The sequence below is a fragment of the Lepidochelys kempii genome, chromosome 13, assembly GCF_965140265.1.
Source record: "Lepidochelys kempii isolate rLepKem1 chromosome 13, rLepKem1.hap2, whole genome shotgun sequence".
NCBI lineage: Eukaryota > Metazoa > Chordata > Testudines > Cheloniidae > Lepidochelys > Lepidochelys kempii.
The window spans coordinates 30,044,756-30,066,827 of record NC_133268.1 but is presented as its reverse complement, the minus strand read 5'-3'; the positions used below and the strand labels follow the sequence as shown (position 1 = coordinate 30,066,827).

At 49.2% G+C, this 22,072-nt stretch overlaps 1 protein-coding gene across 4 annotated transcripts in view; it reads left to right on the top strand.

The window, feature by feature from the left end:
* CHD6 (chromodomain helicase DNA binding protein 6) overlaps positions 1-22,072 on the top strand; it is a 183,052-nt gene that overhangs the window by 65,031 nt on the left and 95,949 nt on the right. For all 4 annotated transcript variants that reach the window (XM_073309956.1, XM_073309953.1, XM_073309955.1 and 1 more), the window contains one exon: positions 20,227-20,708. In XM_073309956.1, the coding sequence (XP_073166057.1) occupies positions 20,242-20,708 (467 nt within the window). In that variant the 5' untranslated portion in view covers positions 20,227-20,241. The remainder of the gene's footprint in view (positions 1-20,226; positions 20,709-22,072) is intronic.

Sequence of the window (22,072 nt, the reverse complement as noted above, 5' to 3'; positions counted from 1 at the left end):
CTCCATGTCTCAGAAATGGAGATGCCAAAGCTGTGTATTGCCCCCTGGGTGGTGCCATCTGATGGATCTGGTGGGTGCTCTACAATGGGTAACTTGTCCAGGACAAGCAGATATAAGGATACTGTGATGTATGCCTTTATGCAGTGAGAACCATGAAGGGGACACAACAGGTATCTCAGGGTCGTTCTTCAAGTGATGGTCCCGATGTGTATTCCACACGTGCCTACGCATATGTGCATGATGTGCCTAGGTCTGGAGATTTTTAGCAAGCGGTGGTCACTGGTCTGCACCTGCTCAATGGAAGGGAGCACAAAAGTCTCTTTTTAAGGGCCCCAAAAAGGTGATGGGTGGAATAATTCATTTTCTCATTATTTTTTCCCACCAATTAGGCCTAATTTCCAAATTTTGTAATTTCCTAATTTTTGGTCCATTGATTTTCAGTCCTCTGCTACTCTTGTTTACCAGTCATAATCTTAACGCAGTCCTTGAATGGTGTCAGTAGCCCCTTTCTGTTTAAATTAATTCAGTCTGTCTGTCGCCTCACATCTTAAACAGTTTTATATAACAGATTATTGTTACAATTCATGACAATATTTTTTACAGTTGAGCTCACAGGGTAAATTTGTAGGCCCAGTTATTACGATAGATCTGTTTTCCCTGTAAGCTGCGCACTTGGGCGGCCTTGCAGGAGAGATTCAAGTGCCGCCCAGCTGATTAGGAGAGCAGGCACAGCCTGCAGCATGTGTTCAGGTGCCCCTCCTCCCACGTTGCTCCCTCCTGCAGTTGCTCCTGGGAGCTGGGACCCTCCTGCTGGCTGTGCAGAGCAGGAGAGGGGGAAAGGAGGAGGGTGCTGATGTTCCCATCCCCCGGCCCCTGTACCCCATCTCTGCAGAGCAGGGCAGAGGGGACAGCCTGGCTCAGGAGGACTGTCTGAATGGTGAGTGGCTGAGTGCCTTTCTTAAAGAGACAGTGCACTGTTTCTGAGATTTCCCCAGCAGCCAACTCACACAGTCTCTCTCTCTCTCTATCTCCCCCTCCCCTTGTCCATGTACCCCATCTCTGCAGAGCTGGAGAGGGGAGACAACAGGGCTCAGGACAGAGCGGGTGAGCTTTCTGTGGGTGTCTTAAAGAGACAGCGCACAGCTTTCCTCAGCAGCCAATCCTGGCTGGAGTAATTATTCCTATGGTAACTTTTAAAAAATATATATTATATCTAGGTTTTTTGTTTCTACTGGTGGCTCACATAGGCACATACCTCGGTGCACATAACAAAATTTATTCCGCACATGGATGGAAAAAATCAGAGGGAACATTGCAGCAGACCCCAGGGACATGGGCTAGACCCTGTTGTTGAAGTTTCCCTCTGCTGAGTGTTGGCTGATCGTAACAAATCCCATAACCCAGCCTCATGGTCCATCCCAGACTTGATCCCTTGCCTGTTCCTGTTAGAGTTGTTAACTAACACATGATACCATAGGTAACCCCTAAACATTGCTAGAGTCTCTGCATTCAAAGAGGCCCTACATATATCTGTGGTGCTTAGCTGGATACCAAGGTGATGGGCACCTTTGAAATACCATTGGCAGATGGGTGAGGTCTCCATTCACAGATTCTCTAGATTTGAGGGCACTGGGTCTGCCCCAGAACGTGGGCTGCAGCTTTTCTCCCCTCAGTTTGCTCACTGCTCTCTTCAGGCCTCTGTCTCTGTCCTGCCAAACACATTGTAGTGATAAAGACATAAGCACTTCATGCTCCCCTGTGCGTAGAGCTGGGTAAAGGACGCACAGTTCTGTCCTCCTAGCAGCTCCTGTGTGGTGAGACAAGCCCTTCTGTCTGTGAGAGCTGCCTTGTCCAGACTCCCTGTGATGAGGCCTTGATCTTGGCTGGAACCTCTAGGGATCACTCATAAGAACCTAAGAACAGCCATACTGGGTCAGACTAATGGTCCATCTAACCTAGTGTCCTGTCTTCCAACAGTGGCCAGTGCCGGATGCTTCAGAGAGAATGAACAGAACAGGCAGTCATCGAGTGATCCATCCCCCGTCGTCCACTCCCAGCTTCTGGCAGTCAGAGGCTAGGGACACCCAGAGCATGGAGTTACATCCCTGACCATCTTGGCCAATAGCCATTGATGGACCTATCCTCCATGAACTCATCTCATTCTTTTTTCAGCTCCCCAGGGTACCCTTTGCTAATGACTGGTGGTGCCTGCCTGTCTCCAGACTCCCAATCACTGGAGTTATCCATCTCCTCATGTTCAGTTTGCAGGATATACTGGTCCATTTTTGTGGCAGCAGGTCTGCCATTCCCTTCTGGTGTTACTTCCATGCTGCTGTCTGAACACAGGGCTTCCTTGAGTATCATATTGCACTCAGCCTGAGGTTAAGGAAGAAGCCTTTGTGTGAACACTCACTGCTGAAGGAGTCCAGAGGCACAGGTCTCAGTGGTGCAGTGCTGGGGCTGGGACCTGCAGGCCTCACAATGCAAGGAGCTGAGAGGAGTGGGACAAGCTGGGATTCAGAGGTAGCTGTTTGTACATTAGTAAAGACAGTTTTATTTCTGGAGATAAAACCTAAGGAGACAATTTCATCCCTGGTGTAACTCTATTGGAGCAATTGCTTCATAGCTTCTTATATTGTGAAGGAGCTCAGAGACCTGTACAATGACAGAGAATATACAGGGGACTCCTCTCTAGTAACGGCAGTGTATCCATCTCTGGGTGGGAATGGTATTTGTTTCACATGGCTCAGCAATGTAAGGCTGCAGGGGCCTGGGACAGGAAGTGAAGACGAGAGTCCAATTGTAACTGAAGGGGGAAGGAAGGGAACTGCGATGTGGTTAGTCAGGTGTGACTCCTTCCAGCACGGAGCTCCTTTGGGAGATGGATGCGTTATGATTACAGCTGGTCAGAAAACATTTGTCAAAATGGGTTTCTGTCAGCAAATGCTGTTTTTAACTAAGCTGAATTTTTTTGTTTTAGAAAAATTTTGAAATGTCATTTCAAACTGAAATTTTCATTTTGAAATTTATTTTATATTGTATTTTAGTTTTACATTACTGTTGTTTTTACATTATTCCATGACATGCCAGTAGTAATAGCATATAATATGATGTCATTGTGACAACTTGACATGGTATGACATCATATTATCTACTGCTCCTGGGATGGAATAATACAAAGATAATAGTAATTTTAAAAATGCCAAAAAAATACATTTTGAAATGATTGAGGAGGGAAATTTGTTTTTCAGGAAAATTTGGAAATACTTGTTTTCACAGTGATTTGGAACAAAATTTTTTTTGAAATGTCGTTATTTCCCCTGAAATGGAAATTCTGCATTTCAACCAGCTGTAATTATAATAGTCGATAATTACATGATCACATGCTATTTTTTCACAGGAACCCTGCCTCATTCAGTGCACAAGATTGACAATACTCACTGAATGAGGAGCTGTTCAATATTTTGCGTTCTTCTCATTCTTCAGTGGGCAGCCCTAGGCCTCATGTACTGCACTCTATTCAAACCTTGCTCTGAAGGTAGAATTATGTATTTCCACATGGGCTTTTTTTGTGGCACTCTTCACTGTAGCACCTATTTCAGAATGACCCTGTGAGGTTTGGAGGTATTATCCCTCTTTTACAGATGGGAAACTGAGGCACAGCGAGATTAAGTCCAAAGTTTCCATTGATTCTGGGTGCCTAATTTGACATGCCTTCGTAACAGTCTGTAGCAGTTTATACATTCAGAGCACAGCTCTCACTGACTTCTGTTGCAGCTGTGAGTGCTCAGTGCTAGACCTGCTGGGAGGACAATTAGGTTTCATGGGAACTTTCAAGGTTTTAACATTTGTTTTTGTTCTTCAGTGGAACGAAAACAAAACCTTTTGAACATTTTTGCAGGAAATGTCTTCATGCTTGCCAGGACCATGGGAAAGCCATGTTCAAGTCCCTGTGCTGTCTGATTCAGAGCAGTAGGACATCTCAGGCCACTCCAAATCAGACAGAGCTGAGATTTTAATGTGGGTTTACCACATCCCAGACCAATACAATCCTCACCCAACTATAGAGTTTGTCTTTCGTGCCTCACCACAGGTCCAGGAGTCTTCGCAATTAATATTTTTTTGGAAACTGATATGTCTCTGCCAAACGATTCAACTCTGACCAAATAGCATATTTCACTGAGATGACTGTTCTGACTACCTTTACTCAGCACTTCTGCAAATGAGAACATATAGCTCCAAGTCAGGCACCCAGAAAATGAAAATCACACAATTAGTGACCCCCTGTATAGAGTTGGGGTTAAGTGAATTGACTAACATCCCACAGGAACTCTGTGGCAGAGGCAGGAATAGAATCCAGTTCTCCAGGGCAGCATTTAACTCTCTTAACCATGAGACCATCCTTTCCCTTCCTGCAATCACCTGCCCATGCCGTACAGACCTTCTAACTTCTGCAACAATTGAGGCAGGGGTTCCACAGATAATAGCCTTCTTCTCTACCCAGCCCTGATTAATCCCCAGACAAGGTCCATCTTGTGCATTGAATGAGATCGGGGTACTGTGGAAAAAAATAGTATGTGATCATGTAATGGAAGACAGTATCACAATACATATGCACAAAGGGTCTGAATGAAAGTTGCACAGGCAACCTTAATACTGGCATTTCCTGACATTTGTGTGATTGACTTTGCAATCTTAATAATGTTCTTTTAATGTAGTTTTCTATATGTAATTTCCTGGGTTTTTAAAAAAGCAAATGGAAAAACAGAAATTCCCTCACATGGTATATTGGCACCCCACGGGTCATCAGCAGGGTTGGGACCTTTAGATCCATCACACAGATCTCTGTCACTCAAGCTAAGGGAGTAACAGACAGCAGTAGCAGGCTGCTGTGCTCTATGTGGGCCAGCACTGGAGGGGGCTAAAACACACACTTTGCCAGAGGGTATCACAGACATTTGCTGACAGTGGAATATTGAGTTTCAGAGTCTTCGGTTCCATTCCAGCCTTTGGATGGGAGTGTTCTCTAGGGGTTGCAGACTTTTCTGCCCTGTCCCTGTCTTGTCTCCTCCACACACCTGAGTTCTCATCCCTTTCTCCTTGCCTACAAAATTCCAGACTCCCTTGGTCTTCTCATCCCCGTCCCAGTCTTCTTGCCTGTCAAGTCCTAATCTTACCCATCTAGCCTCCCAGTCTCCCCCACTCTCTTTGTTTTCCCTTTGAAAGTTTTATCGCGGAAATAAATGTTAGCCAGTGTTGGAGTTGCACCAAGTTTGTGTGTGATTAGGGGTGCCAGGTTGTGGTGCTGCCTAGCTGTGATTTGCACAAGTTGTGTTATTCCACTGGCAATAAAGACTATGCCTCTGAGGCAGGTGGGTTATAATGGCCTGTTGCCACCTGGGACCATGGGCTGGAGCCTGTCTGCACCAAGCTCTCCAGTGGGTTGATGCAGGTTTTCACCTTCTCTCAATCACTGTTCAGCTGCCCGACTGTTATGTTGGCATGGCAGAGGGTGATGCTGCCAAGCAGGCGCTCTGGGCCATCAAGGATACAGGCAAGGCCTTCCCTCTTTTTGGGAGCATGGGGCTGAGTGGAGGCTGGCTTGTGCTTTAACAGTATTTACAAAGGGGTAGGAGTTTAAATGCAGCTTTGGTGTTTTAGCCAATGCAGCATTGACTTGCTGTGCCATGCTGCAGGAGCTGCTGCTGACAGGTGGCCTCACACAGCATCACTAATATGGGCTTGTTCCTGGGGCTGGGGCTGATATGAAATTGTCAAACTAATTTAGTAATTGTCGCAACATGTCATGTGCAATGTGACTTCAGCTGTACTTGGCACAGTTCCCAATCTGGGCCAGGAGCAAAAGACATGGCAAAGCCAGCACACTCAGCTGCAGGCCCCCACATTGCTTGTGAAACAAAGGAGCTCAAGGCTCAGTATGGTGATACAGGTGCATGTCTTGGGACTCCATGAGTAGGGAGAAGCCAGAGTGTCACAGCCCGAGTTGGGCTGGTACCAGAAGAGTCTGATTATTTTGTGGTTTAAGGGTTTATGGTTTTGGTGTACACCGACAGCAGCACATGCGGGTCCAGGGGTGTGTGGCAGCTTGTGTAACTCTGCCATGCACCGGGATAATTTAAAGATGAGCTGAATAGTGATTCCGCTGGCTGGGTTATCTGCAGGGATTGAACCCTTGACGTCTGGATCTAAATGCGTGTGTATCTGCCACCTGAGCAAAAGGAGGTTTATAAACCATTCCATGTAATCTGACCACTAGAGGGAGATGGGAGAGCTGCACTGTCTCAGCCTCCAAGGCACAAATGGCTATAAGCTCTGGAAGAATGAAGCCTCTAGTTTGGTCTGCTTGGTTACTAGCTGCATCTGACACCTGCCTCTGTTGCTGTGCAGAGGACTGGCTTTACCATGGCGCTCACAGCATGGGCACGGGAGGGGCACTGCCATCATGAGGGGTCCTAAGCTTGTTGTGTTTAGGGCCTGTGGTCCAAATTTATCCTGGCTGTAACCCCATTGGCTTCCATAAGGTGTCCCCCAGGGCCAACTCTGAGCCTGTGGTTTTGTCACTGATGTGGGAGGCTGAGATAGCTGCTTGGATGATATCTGATGGGGCTGTTGTTTCGAAGGATTGTCCTGTCTGAGGGAAGAGAGAGTAGTGGAATATCACTGTGAGCTGCTTTCGTAATGCTACGAGTAAGTGTTGTTCATGAGGAGCTTCCTGTCAGCTGTGCATCCTGTCTACTTTGCATCCAGCTCATCCTGCTGGCATAGCTCTGCACCCTGGGCCCTGCCCTGGGGCTGAGAACACTTGCCAGAGATCAAGTTCTGTGGAGATGGGCTTTCACCTAGTTGCTGGCAGATCTTACTTTTCACAGTCTAGCTCTGGCTGAGGATATTGTCTTTTCCTGATACAGAGGGATTGCAGAGAGAACACACGAATGGGAAAGCCTCCCCTTCCTCCCTCCCCCCCCCACCCCAGGCTCCACTGGAGCTGGGATTCTTCCTCAATCCTTGCTACATAACACAGCTTTGTGCTGAGTGATTGACTCCGCTTCATAGTTTGTGAAATGCTTTGGGATGAAGGTGTGAAATAAATGTAAGTTATTAATCAAATCCCCCACATAATCCAGGGAACTCACTGCCACAAGAGATGCCTGAGGCTGAGAGACTGGGGGATTAAAAAAAGGAATCACTATGTGTATGGAGAATGGAAACATCTCCAGTTACATCAGTGTTCCCAGATCAAAACTACATTGAGGTGGAGATAAGGTTGAAAGCACATGTTGGCAGTGTAGGGTAAAAATGTTACATGGATTTTGTAATTATCCAAAACCAAATGTTGTAAACTCAGAAAATTCAGAGTCAAGCTTAAACTTTAAAAGCAATCCAAACATGTTAGGTTAAGGCAGGGGTGGGCAAACTTTTTGACCCGAGGGCCACATCTGGGTAAGGAAATTGTATGGCGGGCCATGAATACTCATGAAATTAGGGGTTGGGGTGTAGGGGAGGGTGAGGGCTCCGGCTGAGGGTGTGGGCTCTGGGGTGGGGGCAGAAATGTGGAGTTCAGGGTGCTGGGAGGAGACTCCGGGCTGGGGCAGGAGGTTGGGGTGTGGCTCTGGCGGGGTGTGTGGACTCTGGGTGGGGCTGGGGATGAAGAGTTGGGGGTGCAGGAGAGTGCTCTGGGCTGGGACTGAGGGGTTTGGAGGGTGGGAGGGGGATCAGGGCTGGGGCAGGGGGTTGGGGCACGGGAGGGGGTCAGTGGTGTGGACTCCGGGCGGCGCTTACCTTAAGCAGCTCCCAGAAGCAGCGGCATGTCCCCCTGCCGGCTCCTACGTGGAGGCGCGGCCAGGCAGCTCTGCATGCTGCCCCGTCTGCAGGTGCTGCCCTTGCAGCTCCCATTGGCTGCAGTTCCCGGCCCGTGGGAGCTGCGGAGTAAGTGCTTGGGGCTGAGGCAGCATTCGGAGCTCCCTGGCTGCCCCTATGTGTAGGAGCCAGAGGTGGGACATGCCGCTGCTTCTAGGAGCCACATGGACAGGCCTGACCCCGCTCCCTGGCTGGAGCACCAGAGCTGGGAAAGCCCTGGACCCTACTCCCCAGCAGGAGCTTGAAGGCCGGATTAAAACGTCTGAAGGGCCGGATGCGGCCCCCGGGCAGTAGTTTGCCCACCCCTGGGTTAAGGAAATGCACAGTTAGGGCAACTCAGTCAGCCTCACCTCTGCCCTCTAGTGATGCCATGCAGTTATCTTCGATTGATCCCTAGGAGTGTTTGTAATCCCAGATTAGAATAATTGGATCTTTAAAGACATAGTAGATTATTTTTATGCCTTTTTTCTCCTGGTGGTGCTACCGTGCAGGACAAGATTTTCTGCACCAGCCTCCACTAAAGGATAAATTTTCAGTTATGAAAAATAATTACAAAAATGACCATTAATCCTGAATTATTTCTTCACACATAACCAGTGCTCAGGATTTAAGTGAGTTTTAATTTGGTGGAAAGTTTGAAGAGTCTGTATTATTCCATTATTAAGATCATTCTGAGAGAGGGGAGTAGAGAAGGGCTGACACGAGGGGCTAAATTTCTTAAAGACCTATTTTCAAATCAATTTGAGCTAACAAACCAACTGATTCACTCGTAAATTCTCAGAGAATGAATTCTGTACCAAAGTGTAAGTGCTGGAATTTGGGAGGGCATGCACATTCTTCATGCATAATGAAGTGGTGGAAGCCCTGGTTCAACTGCAAAACTTAGCTCAGCCTTAACCATGACATCATGACTGGTGCCTCCATGATGATAAAATGAGACAGGATACCAACTCCATTGCTCAGGACACATGCTAGGAAGAAGCTTCCCCGTACCTGTCCACACAAGGTATCTTTCACCTTCTCCTGCAGTAGCTGGCATTGACTGCTCTGAGAGACATGGTCTAGTTTGGACACGGGTGGGAGGCTCCAGCCTATCATGTGCTTGGGTTTCCTTGCCAGTGTGGTAAGTGCTCAAAGCAGCTGTGCCAGCAAAGCTGGGAATGTGACACCAGCCTATGCAAGATGTTCCCTGTCATTCTCATTACATGGGTCACTCGCTTCATTGTTACTGTGGAAGGGAGGCAGGAGTTTCCTCTGTAGCTGAGATGGCAGCTAATGAATCTAAGCTGTGCTCTGGGAGAAGTGCTGCAGGGTGGCCACTGGCTTGCTGCGGCTGTGGAGGGCTCTATAGCTCATGGAGGTCGGCATGTGGAGTGACAGTGGTTAAATCGCAGATTAATTCTCAGTAATTTTTAAACCTATTTACACCAGGACAGAGGGCGCCATGGACGCTCTGTTTCTGGGTTAACCAGGCTAATTTCCAATGAGCTTAGGTCTGTTGGAGACTGCTTTGAATGGAAATCGGAGCTTCCATGAAGGTTTGTACTGGTTGAAATAAGTAGGCTGGAAATCAGACTTTTAGCTAACCTAGTGTGATTCTGCATACAAAGGCCCCGGTTCTTGGGAGCTGCATTATCACCATAAAGGCCTTTTCTATCGGAGCAAATCCAGGCAGAAGATTTGGCCTTCAGGAATGTCCTGGAGCAGTGGGGAGGTAGCTCTCTGGCTTCTCATGGTTACTGTCTCGAGGACTGCTGCTCTCCCTGGCCATCCCTCTGTGAACAGTGGGGTGATGTCTCTGGCCAGCCCAGCCCCTGGTCTCCCGTGCCTTTTCCTGTGGCCGGGCCAGGGCTGGAAATAGCTCTCTGGAAATGTTCTTGCAGATGCTTCTGGTGGGCACTAGTGCTGTCACAAAGCCCATCCTGGCTTGTCAGGCCCTGCCATTTACCCAGCTGGTAAATGTTCTAAACTCAGTCTGATCCTGTTTTGCACCACAAAACCAATGATATACCTGAGCTACATTGATATTTCCATCCTCTGGATAGATGACCTAAACTCTCTCATAGATTTCCACCACAACTTCAACAACCACCACCCATCCATCAAACTCTCTAGAACACTCTCACACCAGTATCAACTTCCTGAACACATGGATTAGCTTCAACAATAGAAGCCTCCAAACAGCTATATACAAGAAAGCCAGTGATCACCACATCTACCTCCACAGATCCAGCAACCACCCCATACACACCAAAAAATCAGTTATCTACAGCCAGGCATTCAAATACCACAGAATTTCTCTGGTGAGAAAGTTAGGGAGACACAACTAAACACGCTTAAAATCACCTTCACTGAACACGGACATTCCACCAGAGAAGTACATCATATCATGGAACGGGCCACCAAATACCCTAGGAGAACCTGCTTCAATACAGGAGACACCCCCCCCACCCCACCCCCACACAGACTGCACACCCCTAGCTATCATCTGTCAACCCACGCTGGATCCCATATGGGGGATCATCAAATAATAATAACCCTTATTGGATGAACGCCACATCAGAAAGAAATCTTTCCCCAAACCCCTCTTCTGGCCTTCAAACTAACCTCCCACGCAAAGCACTAGACCTACCATAGCAATAGATGCAAAACCTGGAGCCATATCTCCTCTATTACGATAACCAGTACTCCCTACAACACGTGTTGTGCCTCATTCAGCGCATCACATGCCCCAATAACGAATATGTGTGTGAAACCAGACAACCACAATGCTTTTGAATGAACTCACTCAGAAAAACAATCAGACAAAACCACTGTATCTCCTGTGAGTGAACACTTTTCTCAGAGTGCGTTCGCTCCATATCTGATCTTTCAGTCTGTGTCCTTAAAGGAAACCTGCACAACACCTTCAAAAGATGTGTCTGGGAGCTTAAATCCATAACGTATAGGGTTGACCTGCTGGCCACTTTGCTTCCCGGACTCTGCTAGACACCAAAAGCCAAAGGGTTTAGCAGGAACACTGGTTTTATGGCTCGTAGGATTTGTAACGTCTCACACTGTCAGCTACACTTAATTGCCCTCTTGAAACCCTTTGTATGTAACAATCTAGCCTCCAGTTGCCTGCTTCGTTTTAAGGGACTTCCCCCCATGCATTTACCTCTTCTGCTTAATCCCAGCTTGAATTTAGCTCAGACCCTGCTTCCTTCCCCAGATCTGAGGAAGAGCTCTGTATAGCTCGAAAGCTTGCACCTTCCACCACAAGAAGTTGGTCCAATAAAAGATATGACCTCACCTACCTTGTGTCTCTGCTGTTTTACTAGCAGTTGTGTGAGTTAGCCCATCACAGTGAGGAAGGGACTGATTGGCTGATTTAGACTGGTGTCTCTAATGCCTTTTCATGCTGGGCCAGGGATTTAAATAGCTCTCTGGCAACATTCTTGCAGATGACTAGAGAGCCAGTGCTCTGCAAAAATCAGCTTGTGTAATGTGCTCCCTTCAGTTAATAGGGCCAGGCAGCTGCATGCAAACTTGTGCAGTGTTTCAGGACCTGGACTGGTTGGGTGAGGTTTGGATCTGAAGACACAGTCAAAGACCCCTGACACTTCCACAGATGGAAAAAGGCACTTCTGGTAGAGCTCCCACCTACAAGCCCAGCAGCAGTTGGGGCTCCAGGAACAGCCTCACCTTATGAACCTCTTGGCTAGGTGCTGGATCAGGTCCATCACTAGTAAGGCAGGAGCTCTTCCCCATGTAACCACAGGATCCTTCCGCTGCCTCCTTGGCATCGCTTCGGACTAGTCGAGTCACAGCCCAGCTCTGTGCCTGGTTGGGCTGATGGAGAGGAAACAAAGGCCTTGTCCGCACTTCAAAGTTTTGGCTCACTCACAAAGGTGTTTTGGTGCATAACTCCCATGGAAATGAAAGGGAGCTAGACACCTAAATACCTTTGTGGATCTGGGCTTTGCTGTTCTACCTGTGCCAGCAAAGTGACAGTTGCTAGTGTAGATGCAGTTATACTAGTATGAGTGTGCTTAGACAGGTTCAGCTTACTCCAGTTGGTGGAGCAACATGAGCTGTCCTGCTTCAGGCCATGTCTACACTAGCGAGCTTACCGCTGTGCTGCTGTAAGATCTCTCATGTAGCCGCTCTGTGCTGATGGGAGGGAGCTCTCCAGCTGACATAATTAAACCACCCCAATGAGGGTACCTTTCCCACTGACATAGTGCTGTGGACACTACCACTTATGCTGATGTAGCTTACGTCACTCAGGGGTGTGTGTGTCCCCGAGCAACAAGCGTTTTGCCATCATAAGTGGGAGTGTAGAAATGGCCAAAGTGCCTTGTGCCAACATAAGTGCATCTGCTCTAGGGTGTTACAGGTATGGCTGTGGCAGTAAGGAATCACAACCCTCACCACCAGGTGTGCTGGTGACATGTTTTAAGTGTAAAGCAGATCTCAGAGCTGCACAGTGTACATGGCTGATGGCTCCACAGCCAAACCCTCTAGGGCCAGGGAGTAGGAGCAGTGTCAGAGGACAGCCTCGCTGCACTGCACAGGGAGAGGCCTGGGCACACAAGGGGCTACCCAGTGCTACTCAGAGAGTGCTGCCCAGCTGAGTGCGACAGCTTAACTGGTGGGCAGCAGCACATATACCTGCCCTGGCTGTAAAGAGTTAATAAGAGGGGTTTGTTTGATACCAAGAGAAGTGGCCTAACAATGGGGGAACAATGAACACATGGGCATTTGGGGCAAACCTCCAGCCTTTCCTACAGAGGGAAGGAGCACTGGGGCAAGGGCTTGGAGGAACATGAGCATGAGCATGTTGGCTTATGGAGAAGAGGGGGAGCGAAGGGTATGAGGGCGAAGCAAGAACGTCAGCCAATGAAGAGCTAGGCCATGAGGTATTACTGGGGCCCACATCAGGCTGTACTGGGCTCTACGGGTGGCTGGGGGATGTGCTGGCTGGGTTAGGGTGTGCAAAGAGGCATTGCCTGAGTTGGGGTTGGATGGAGTTGGGACCTGCAAGGTCAGACACTGGGATCCAACAGCCTGATGCTGGATGGGCTCTTTCCCAAGCACATATAGGGCACCCCTTGTGGCCTGAGGTAGCTTTACAGGCTGTCTGCCTCAGTTTCCCCTTTCAAAGGGCTCCTTAAATAAATTCTACACCCAGGCTTTCTGTCCAGTACCACCCCTTCTTGGGGTCTAGTTTTATTAACAAATGTTCAAACTACAGTCAACTCCAGTCCATCCATTTCCCCTCTTATCAGGTCACTGCCAGGCCTTCCCTGCCTGAGTCTCACTCTCCAGACCCAGGTTCCTGTGATGAAGTCACTTCTAGCAGCCTCTGTACTCCATTTTGCTTCCCCGAGCTTCCTCCTCTGGAGCTTCCTGCTGCTCTTTGTAGGGGACCCACTGATCTCTCTCAGCTGTGCCCCTCAGTAACCAGGATTGGTTGACCCCAGGCTTCCTGCCCTTAAGGGGCAAGCCACCAGTTACACAGCCCCCCCTCTTCCCCAATTCTGCCAGCCTGCTGCTTGGCCTGACAGTGACTCACTGAGACGCTGGGCTGAGTTAGAGTCTGTTTGTGTAGGGTGGTGGGTGGCTGCTCTCAAACACCTGGCACTAAAACAGACTATGGCCTCCTTTAGTGTCACCAGGAACCTGCAGAGCAGCATGGCCCGCAAGGGACCCTACCTTTATGTGCTCTCCCCTTCAGAACTGCAGCCAGTAATGCCTGCTCAGACGCTTCCCGGGGGCACTGGCTACAGGGGGAAGGTCTAAGAGGAGAAAGAAGGGGCTTTTCTAGCACTTTACTTTCCCCTCTTGCTTTCTTATAACCCCTTGGGAAGCTTCTTGAAGTTTTCTTACACCACTGGTTTGTTGATGTACTGTCTGTCATGAGCTCTGGGCTGTGCTCCCTGGTTTGTTATTGTAGGGTTCCTTGTGGGTGCTGGGCTATGTGCACAGGTTTGTTATTGTAGGATCTCTCATGGGCATTGGGTTATGCACTCTGGTTTGTTATTGTAGGGTCCCTTGCAGATGCTGGGCTGGTTTGTTGCTGTAGGGTTCTTCTTGAGCGCTGGGCTGCATGTGCTAGTTTGTTGTTGTAGGCTCTCTCATGGGCACTGGGCTGTGCACTCTTGTTTGTTATTGTAGGGTCCCTCGTGGTGATGGGGCTGTGTGTGCTGGCTTGTGTTTGCAAGTGGTCACTGAAGCACCCTTTCAAACTGATCTAAGGAACGCCATGGACTCTGCAAGTGCGCAAAGCAAACTGCATGATATAGATCCTTTGTGAGGCCTTGAAATGTGACTCTTCTGTGTGTATGGAGGACCTTGTTGGGCAGCGGATGTGCTGACTGGCTGCGCTTGGTTAACGTCCAATGTGGGGACCCCACTCTGGAATTCACAGGCCTCCAGAGCACAAGCAGAGCCCTGCCCAGTGGCTTGTGTTGTGGTACTTTGGACCAGTAGCCACAGGTCACTGAACCATTCTGTGAGGCGTGGGGGCGACAGAGCTGGGACTGAGCCACTTGTTCAATGTGTGGCCATTGTTGGAAGTACCAATTTAAATGTGGAAGTAGGAGCCAGCTCTGAGTGCCCTCTTCTGACCAATTTGGCTTACATCCATAGCATGCCCAGATGTGTGCAGAACTGCAATAACTATGGCAAGGCAGGAGCGTTGTCCTTGGAGGAGTTGCACATTCCTGCATGGCCCTGCAGGGTTTCTGTCTGGGGATGATTTTATGATCAGAGAGCATCTGCTTTGGGCTTTCAGTGTTGGGATTCAGGCTGCCACCAAGAGACAGACACGTTCTGCTCAGCCACAGACTTCCCAGCATGTGGCTCTTGCAGAGCATCTGAGGATGGTGCCACGCAGAAGCGCTGTATGGTGCTGCTTATATGAAAGGAGCCATGGGGAAGTGCATGATGATGTTGAAAATCTCTTCATATTGAGGCAGATATTGGGGGAGGTGGTGGGAAAAGCAGCAAAGGTGCCTTTAGGGAGGAGTCACCATCTTCCACATAGCACCATCTTCCACACCCACCATGGCTCAGCCTCTGACCCGTTGGCTGAGAGACTGACCCATTCCAGGTGGCCGGGGGATGATGGTGCTGATCTTCCATCTCCAGGTCCTGATGTGGTGTCCCATCCGCTCCCACACATACTGAGAGGGGGCTGGCATGTCCCATTATGGGAACAGCACCTGAGGTGCTGCCTACAGGCCCCCTGGGTAGGGAGATCCCTGCAGCTGGGGATGTCAGCCTGTAGTAGTGTGTGGTATGCCCTGAGTCCCAAAGCCATGGGATACATTTGGAAAGGACAAGCCATTACCCTGCTGCTATAGGATGCTGGAGTTCTGCTTTCCATCTGGTAATTGCGCTCAGTGGCTCCTTAGCAAGGAAGTGAAGGGAGATTTGGCCTCTTGGGAGGGCTGTCGGCTTTGTAGCTACTTCAGTAAATCATTCTAGTTGATCCCTGACTCAAGCATCTTGGAAGATCCAAGATGTTCTCAGGAAGGTGGGGCGGGGGCAGATTTTAGTACCTGGCAGCTGGGGTCAGAGTCAGCTTCTTCAGAGCTGCTCTTCTCCCTTGGTGAATAAAGCTCCCCATGGTCAGTAACTTTTTGCAGTGCCCAGGTTTCATGTGGAGGCCGAGTTGCAGTAAGATCTGTCGCTGAAGCCAGTGTGGGTAGGACCGGGGCAGCACCCTGGTTGAGTATGTTACGTTTAACCTAGACATAAGTGAACATTAGTTGGTTGGTTGCATTCTGGTTTGTCTTCATCCATATCCTAAAACTCCTGCATTGGTTAGCACGGTAGCCATGGAACAGTCTGTGATGCTGTGCGCTGGGTGCGCTGCACAGCTGTGTGGAGGTCCAGGACTAGAACAGCAGGGTGTGCTGTAGTGATTGCAGGGGTGCCAAAACAAGCAGCATGCTGTAGCCACTCCTGAATATCCCTGGATATACAGAGAATCCATCTGTCAGGGTCTTTCAGGAATGTTAGGAATCGTTCCTCTTTCTGATAACATTTCACTCCCTACTTGTGTGTAAATACAGATTAGAAATTAGAAATTCCCAGAGCAACCTGCACTTGGACCAGAGCAAATAGGAACTCAGCCTTTCAGTACATAGGAGCATAAACAGTTACATGCTTGTCCCATGGTTATAGATTTTCCAAAGAATTCTACCCGCTTGATGATTCCTAAAATCAAAGCTTTGTTCGCAGGCAGGTCAGGTTTCCTTCAGCCCTTGTAAATCAAGGAAGTGCCAAGTGAAAGGAAAGGAAAGGAAAGGAAAAGTCTCCAGTGTCCCCTGGCACCTGGACATCCCATTGCACAGTGGCAGGGACACACTGCACTCCCAGGGAGAGCACTTCTACTCACCCAATGTGCATCTGCAAGGCAAACTCTGAACTCCAACCTCAGCAGCAGGCATTACAGAGATGCTGGCCATGGCTCTAGAGTTGAGTTTTCCCCCTAAAGCAAGGATTCAACTTCTTTGCCACTTTTTCAGCGGAATTTAGTGGCACTTAGTCATTTTTCCATCATTAATACCAAATATTCATTTAGCTATTTAGTTATTTTGCATATTGCAGATAATTTGCATATACAGTCCAATGGTTAAAAAATGGAATGTGGGTTTAGTGCTGGTGAAGGCATCGGCCTGAGAACCCGAGTGAATGGAGGTCCCTTATTTATCTACAGGGCAGCAGCAGGACACACTTCTCCAACACACCGCTCTGCCTGCCTCAACCCTGGGTCATCAGAGGGCTGCCAGTTAGTGCCAAGCATGCAGGGGAGTGTGTAATGTGGGACCTGGAACTGATGTTGTACCAATAAAATAAAAACCAGCAGGATCTTATTAAAGGGAAAAAGGCAAAATACCACATTTATTGTGAATACAGAAAGAATCATAGTAAGCAGTTAGTTATAGCTATAACATTCCATTCAATCTCATATTTATTCACACATTCATTCATACAAACACACGCACACAGGTTCTGCAAGGTTGTTATCATAGTTACCAGCCTTAGAGTTGCTCATGCCAAGCCACTGGCCAGGTGGCCTGGACATGAGGAGGGAGCAGGGCCTTGTCAGATGCTCATCTGATGCTCCTGGAAGTTGGTTTGCAGAATCAGACCCCAAAGTTCTCACTTTTTAGAGTCTATTTTTATAGGAATTTCTTCCTATGCCAGTCTATGGGAATTGCTTCATCATGCTGTTGCTGAATCAATCAGCAGATAGCACATTCCTGACGGCTCCAAGATGTTATCTTGTTCTTTGGTTCTCCCATCCTTGAGGCTGTTGGGTGGATTCCAGTCTGCCCTCCGGGTGGGGTCCTCTGGTTATTTCCACTTGACACCTTCTTCAGCCGATGGACACTGGATTCTTAGGCTGGCACCTCCCTGATCATTCAGTTATTATCCACACCAAGCATCCATCCACATACATCCTCTATCTCTATTTTAATCACAATTGTTAATACAACAAAAGGGTGGGGAGTCTCTGGGTGCTGTTTCTGTTGTTAGAGTATTGCTTTGAGTCTCTCTCTCTTGTGAATTGCTTTGAGAACAGACTCTGTCTTAGAATGTACTAACACAGTTAGCAGCTTGCAAGTTTCACACATAGAGGGAGAGAAACAATACCAAAAACCAAGAGACCTCTTAATTAGTAATACCCTGGAATTTAAACTCTGGGGAATCAAACTCATTTGTGATTTTAATACAGAACTTCTTTAATATGATCCAACACTGAGACCCACCAAACTCTTCAGTCCCAACTGAGCGGGGCTAGATTCTAGCTGGTGCTATACGGGGAAAGGCTGTGTAACCCATCATCTATGTCCTGAGGTACTGGATCCTGCAGCAAGTGCTGACATCAGAAGGGGTCTCAGAGAGAGATTATGGAGGGGCTGGTCCCTACTCCAGAGCTAAATTGGGATTTGCTGATTTGGTATGTATGAAAAATACACTGTATCCTCCCCCAAACTACGGCCCTGTGGTTTAGGAACAGAAGGAAGCTTCTGAGAATTTCCAATTCATTAATAGATTTGAATTCAAGTTTTGTTATTCAGAATTATCTCAATAATGGACTAATGCAGGCTCTTCAGCCCTCCATAGAGTTGGCATCACTGAAAGCTTGTGCACAGTCTGCACCTGCCGACCTTTTTGGATTATTGGTCACTTTTATTCCCCTTCCCATAGCTTGGGCACTTGGAAAGTCCTATATGTCTGTGGGTGTTCAGCAGCCATGGTATCTGGATGTTGCAGGCTGTTCTGGGTATTACAGGGCAGTGGTGTGAGCCCCCTGAGCCCTGCTCTCAGCCAGGCTACTCACTGGGCCAGCACTTCACTCCACAGCTGGGGCCAACACCCCTTACTGTGGGCCCAGAAGCAATGAGTCCATGGTCCCTTGATGCTGAGGGGTGGGAGTCTCCTGTGGCCTCTCTCCCCCAGTTGCTGATTATTCATTCCTGTGGCCTCCCAAGTCTCTGATCCTGGGAAGCTGCAGTTGCCCATGGTGCTTGCTCTGCCTGTCTCGACATGTGCCAGTGAGAGAGGGGCTGCAGGAGGCAACCTCTTCACAGGTGTGGCAGGATCGGGCAGGAGATCTGTCTAGGAAAGGAAGCATGCTCCTTCTCATTACTTCTTGCACCACCCATCCCCTTTGGTCTCTCTTGTGGAGAGTGTCAGCAGGCAGTGGGGGCTGTCCAGTCCCTAGCAGTGCAGGGAGAGCCAGTGATCTGTATATGCTGTGCTAGCCCTGAAATTTTTCATCTTTTCATTCCCTTTCACACTGGGATGGCCAGGCTGAAAGCATCCAGATCGAAAGGCAACACTGCTCCCTGCTTTCTCACAGGCTCGCGAGACTGGGACGCTGAAAAGGAAACAGGGCCACCCCTTTCCCCATGCTCATTATAATTTCACCCTGTTCATTATTTGCAAAGAAAGAGTCATGTTTCTGGCTGGCTTGTGAGCGTCCCTCGGTCACTGTCTATCTCTGGCAGCTTTACTGAGGAACATTTCCTATGATACATCCTGTCCTGGTTTGAAACAACACATGGAGCTTAGGGTCTCCCATGAGTGCTCGGCACAGCCACAATGCTAGCAAGAGTCCTACCAAACAGTCCTCTCTTCAGGGGAAAGTAAACCCTATTACGCCAGGGTGCCCTAGTCTAGCCCCGGAGCTCTCTGGTCACTTTATTGCTCCCCTTATTGTGGCCTGTTTTGCCAGCTTTGGAGGTTGTTGGGCTGGTTTTACCCTGTCTGCTTGTGTCTCGGAGCCATGGGAGAAGGGGATTGAATTCTTTCAGTGGTTAGTGCTGAAGAAATTGCAAAAATAAACAAACACCAGAAGCAGGGCGAAGCAGAGAATATTCCAGACTGCTTAAAGTTTGCACAGCCCCTGGTGTCAGGAGTGGCCTGGGTATGTCTGATTCTTTAGAAGGAAGCACCAGTGACCCTGTGATCACACTGCCCAGCACTGTATCTGACTGGGCAGCTGCCTCCTGTCTGCATGCTGAATGAAAAACACTGCACACTCCTCAAGGGTAACCATTTGGGGTTTTCCTATGCCCCCTCTAGGCCAGCAAGGCAGCTGTAAAGAGATTGCAGTGCAGGCTTAAATCCAGGGAACATCCCTGGCTTGGGAACACCTGCCTGGCCGTGGAGCCAGCTCGACCTCACCTCTACAGCAGGTCTGAGTGCACTGGGTGTGTGGAGTCCAGGCAGGAGGTGAGGTGTAGCTAGGGCAACTCCGAAATCTGCAAAGTCCTATGAGGCCGTTGAGGCAGGGATTCTAGGCTCCACAAGTCCCTGAATAGGGGAGGTGCAAACTTCCCCTTCTCTGCCCCGGCGCCATCAGGAAGTGGGTTCTGCTCCCAGGGGGCACTGGATTGGGACCCAGAAGGCCTGCATTCAGCTCCCAGCTCTGCTCCTGACCTTGCTGGGCTCAGCTTCCCTGCTGTCAAAGGGAGGAGTGAGACTTACACCTTTGTACAGTGCTCTCCGATGGATTGTTGCAAAACTGTGCACAAGAGGTGATTGTTACTGTTGATTGATAGTTTTATGCCAAGCATCCATCTGCTTAGCAGCATGCACTGCACTGAACGCTGTCCTCATGGAACAGTCTGGCACCGTGTAGTCCTTGTGCATGACGCTGCACCAGGGAACCTCGGCAGAACAGTCAGGCTGTGTTGTAAGCATCTTGGCCTGTGCATAACACTGCCCCTAGACTTGTAAAGATCCATAATGTCTGTAGAGTGGCAGGACCCCAGCAGCCCCCACCTGCCATGTCTGCAGGGGCCATTTGCTTAACGCTCCTCCTTTTTGCTCTCTTTGCAGCTGTCTCATTCCCTGATGTCTGGCGCCTCACTCCCTTGCGAGTACAAGCCTCAGGCCCCCTTCGCCAGCAGCGCCGATCAGGAGGACCTGTGTCCCCACGTGAACATTGCAGACTTGGCCAGTCACTACCAGTGCCCAGAGGAGGAGCCTGGCGAGGCTGTACAGAAGAGGACACCATCCCAGAATGGCATGCAGGACAGCGGGGGTGGGGGCACCGGGGTGAAGAAGAAACGGAAGAAAAAGGCCCCAGGGGAGTTGGAAGTGGGGGAGAAAGGAGCTTTGGAGAGAGAGATGAAACCAAAGAGGAAGAGAGAGCCAAAGGAGCCCAAGAAACCCAGGGAGCCCAAGAAACCCAGGGAGCCCAAGCAGAAGGAGGCAGCCAAGAAACCCAGGAAACCCCGGGAGGCCAAAGCCCCCAAGGAGCCTAAAGAAAAAAAGAGCAGCACTGAGCCGGCCCCCAAGGCAAAGCCCAAGAAGGCCAGGTGGGTCTTGTGTGTGCAGTGCTGCGGGGTCCTGCCTGGACCACACTGCAACCAGGCCAGGGCAGAGTGGTAGCTGCTAGGAACAGACCAGGGCCACCTTTCCCTTTAGTCCAGAAGGACGTTGTGTGGTGGGACTGGGGGGCTCCCTGTATTGGAGGCAGGATGGCCACTAGCATATTGGAGTGAGCTGTGTGGGCAGCAGCCTTTGGGCACTCCTGTCTGCAGGGCTCTTGCTGAGATTGACGTACAAATTGTGTGTACACCACTGCAATATCTAGTGGTTGGGCAACACGACGCGCCAGCCGTGTTAGCACCATGCTGTGCAGAATCCTGTGTCCTCCCCTCCCTGGCCCTTGGGCTGGGTGTATTGTCACCTCTTAGGGGCATCAGGTGGGAGTCATTCCGGTATGGGCCAGGTCTGTAATGAGGCACTTACTGAAATGGTGGGGACACGAGACAGGCCTTCCAGTCTGTTTGACAAGGACTCTGCGGTTCCCATTCCAAGGAAGTTGTAGTGGTGGGTATAGGAGAGTAAATCTGTCCAGAGCATGTCAGTAAATGGGGAAAGCAGACTACATGCACTCCAGCCAGACTCTGGGGTTTGATTAGTACTGGAACCCTTTGCATGAGTGTGGGAATAGCGAGGATGTTAATAAGAGCACTAGGGTGAGGCTCTTCCTCTGGCAGGCCTATCACACGAGGATCTCAAAGCACTTTGTAAACCCTTTCAGCCCTATTGAGGAAGGTAAGTTTTATCCCTGCTTTACGACGAGAACGCTGACCCAGAAAGGAGTGAGAGTTAGAAGCAGAACCCACGAGTCCCGACTCTGACTTCCCTGCTGTAACCACTAGATCCCATCTCCCTAGAACTAAATTGTAGGTTGCCCTAAGCTCCCAATGGAAAGCATGATCCCCTCTCCCCCTGTTTGCAGTGTAAGAGTCAGCTGAAGGTGCTGTAGCTCTGAGGGCCTGTGAATTCTCTTGTGTTGCATAGTGTAACACTGCTGCCTTTGCTTGTCTGTCCTCCCTTTAATTAACGACGTGATGGGCCAGTAGAGGAGCTCCCATTCCTGGGGAAAGCCCATTAACTGGTAATATGCACAGCTGCATTTGATTTACTATCTGTCCAGCTGGCTAAAATAAATGTTTTTGGAGGGTTCTGTAACAAACACACTTATTGATTGGCTTCTGGGTGCTGTGGCATGCTATGCATAATCCATGTGCTGAGTGCATTTCCATGATGTAAGGTTAGTACCTGTGGGAGTGCAGTGCTGGCAAGAGACAAACATCTCTGGGCACTCCCAAACTTTGCCTATGTGAGGGCTGCGTTTGCAACGCAACAGGAGCTGGAGTCACCAACTTTG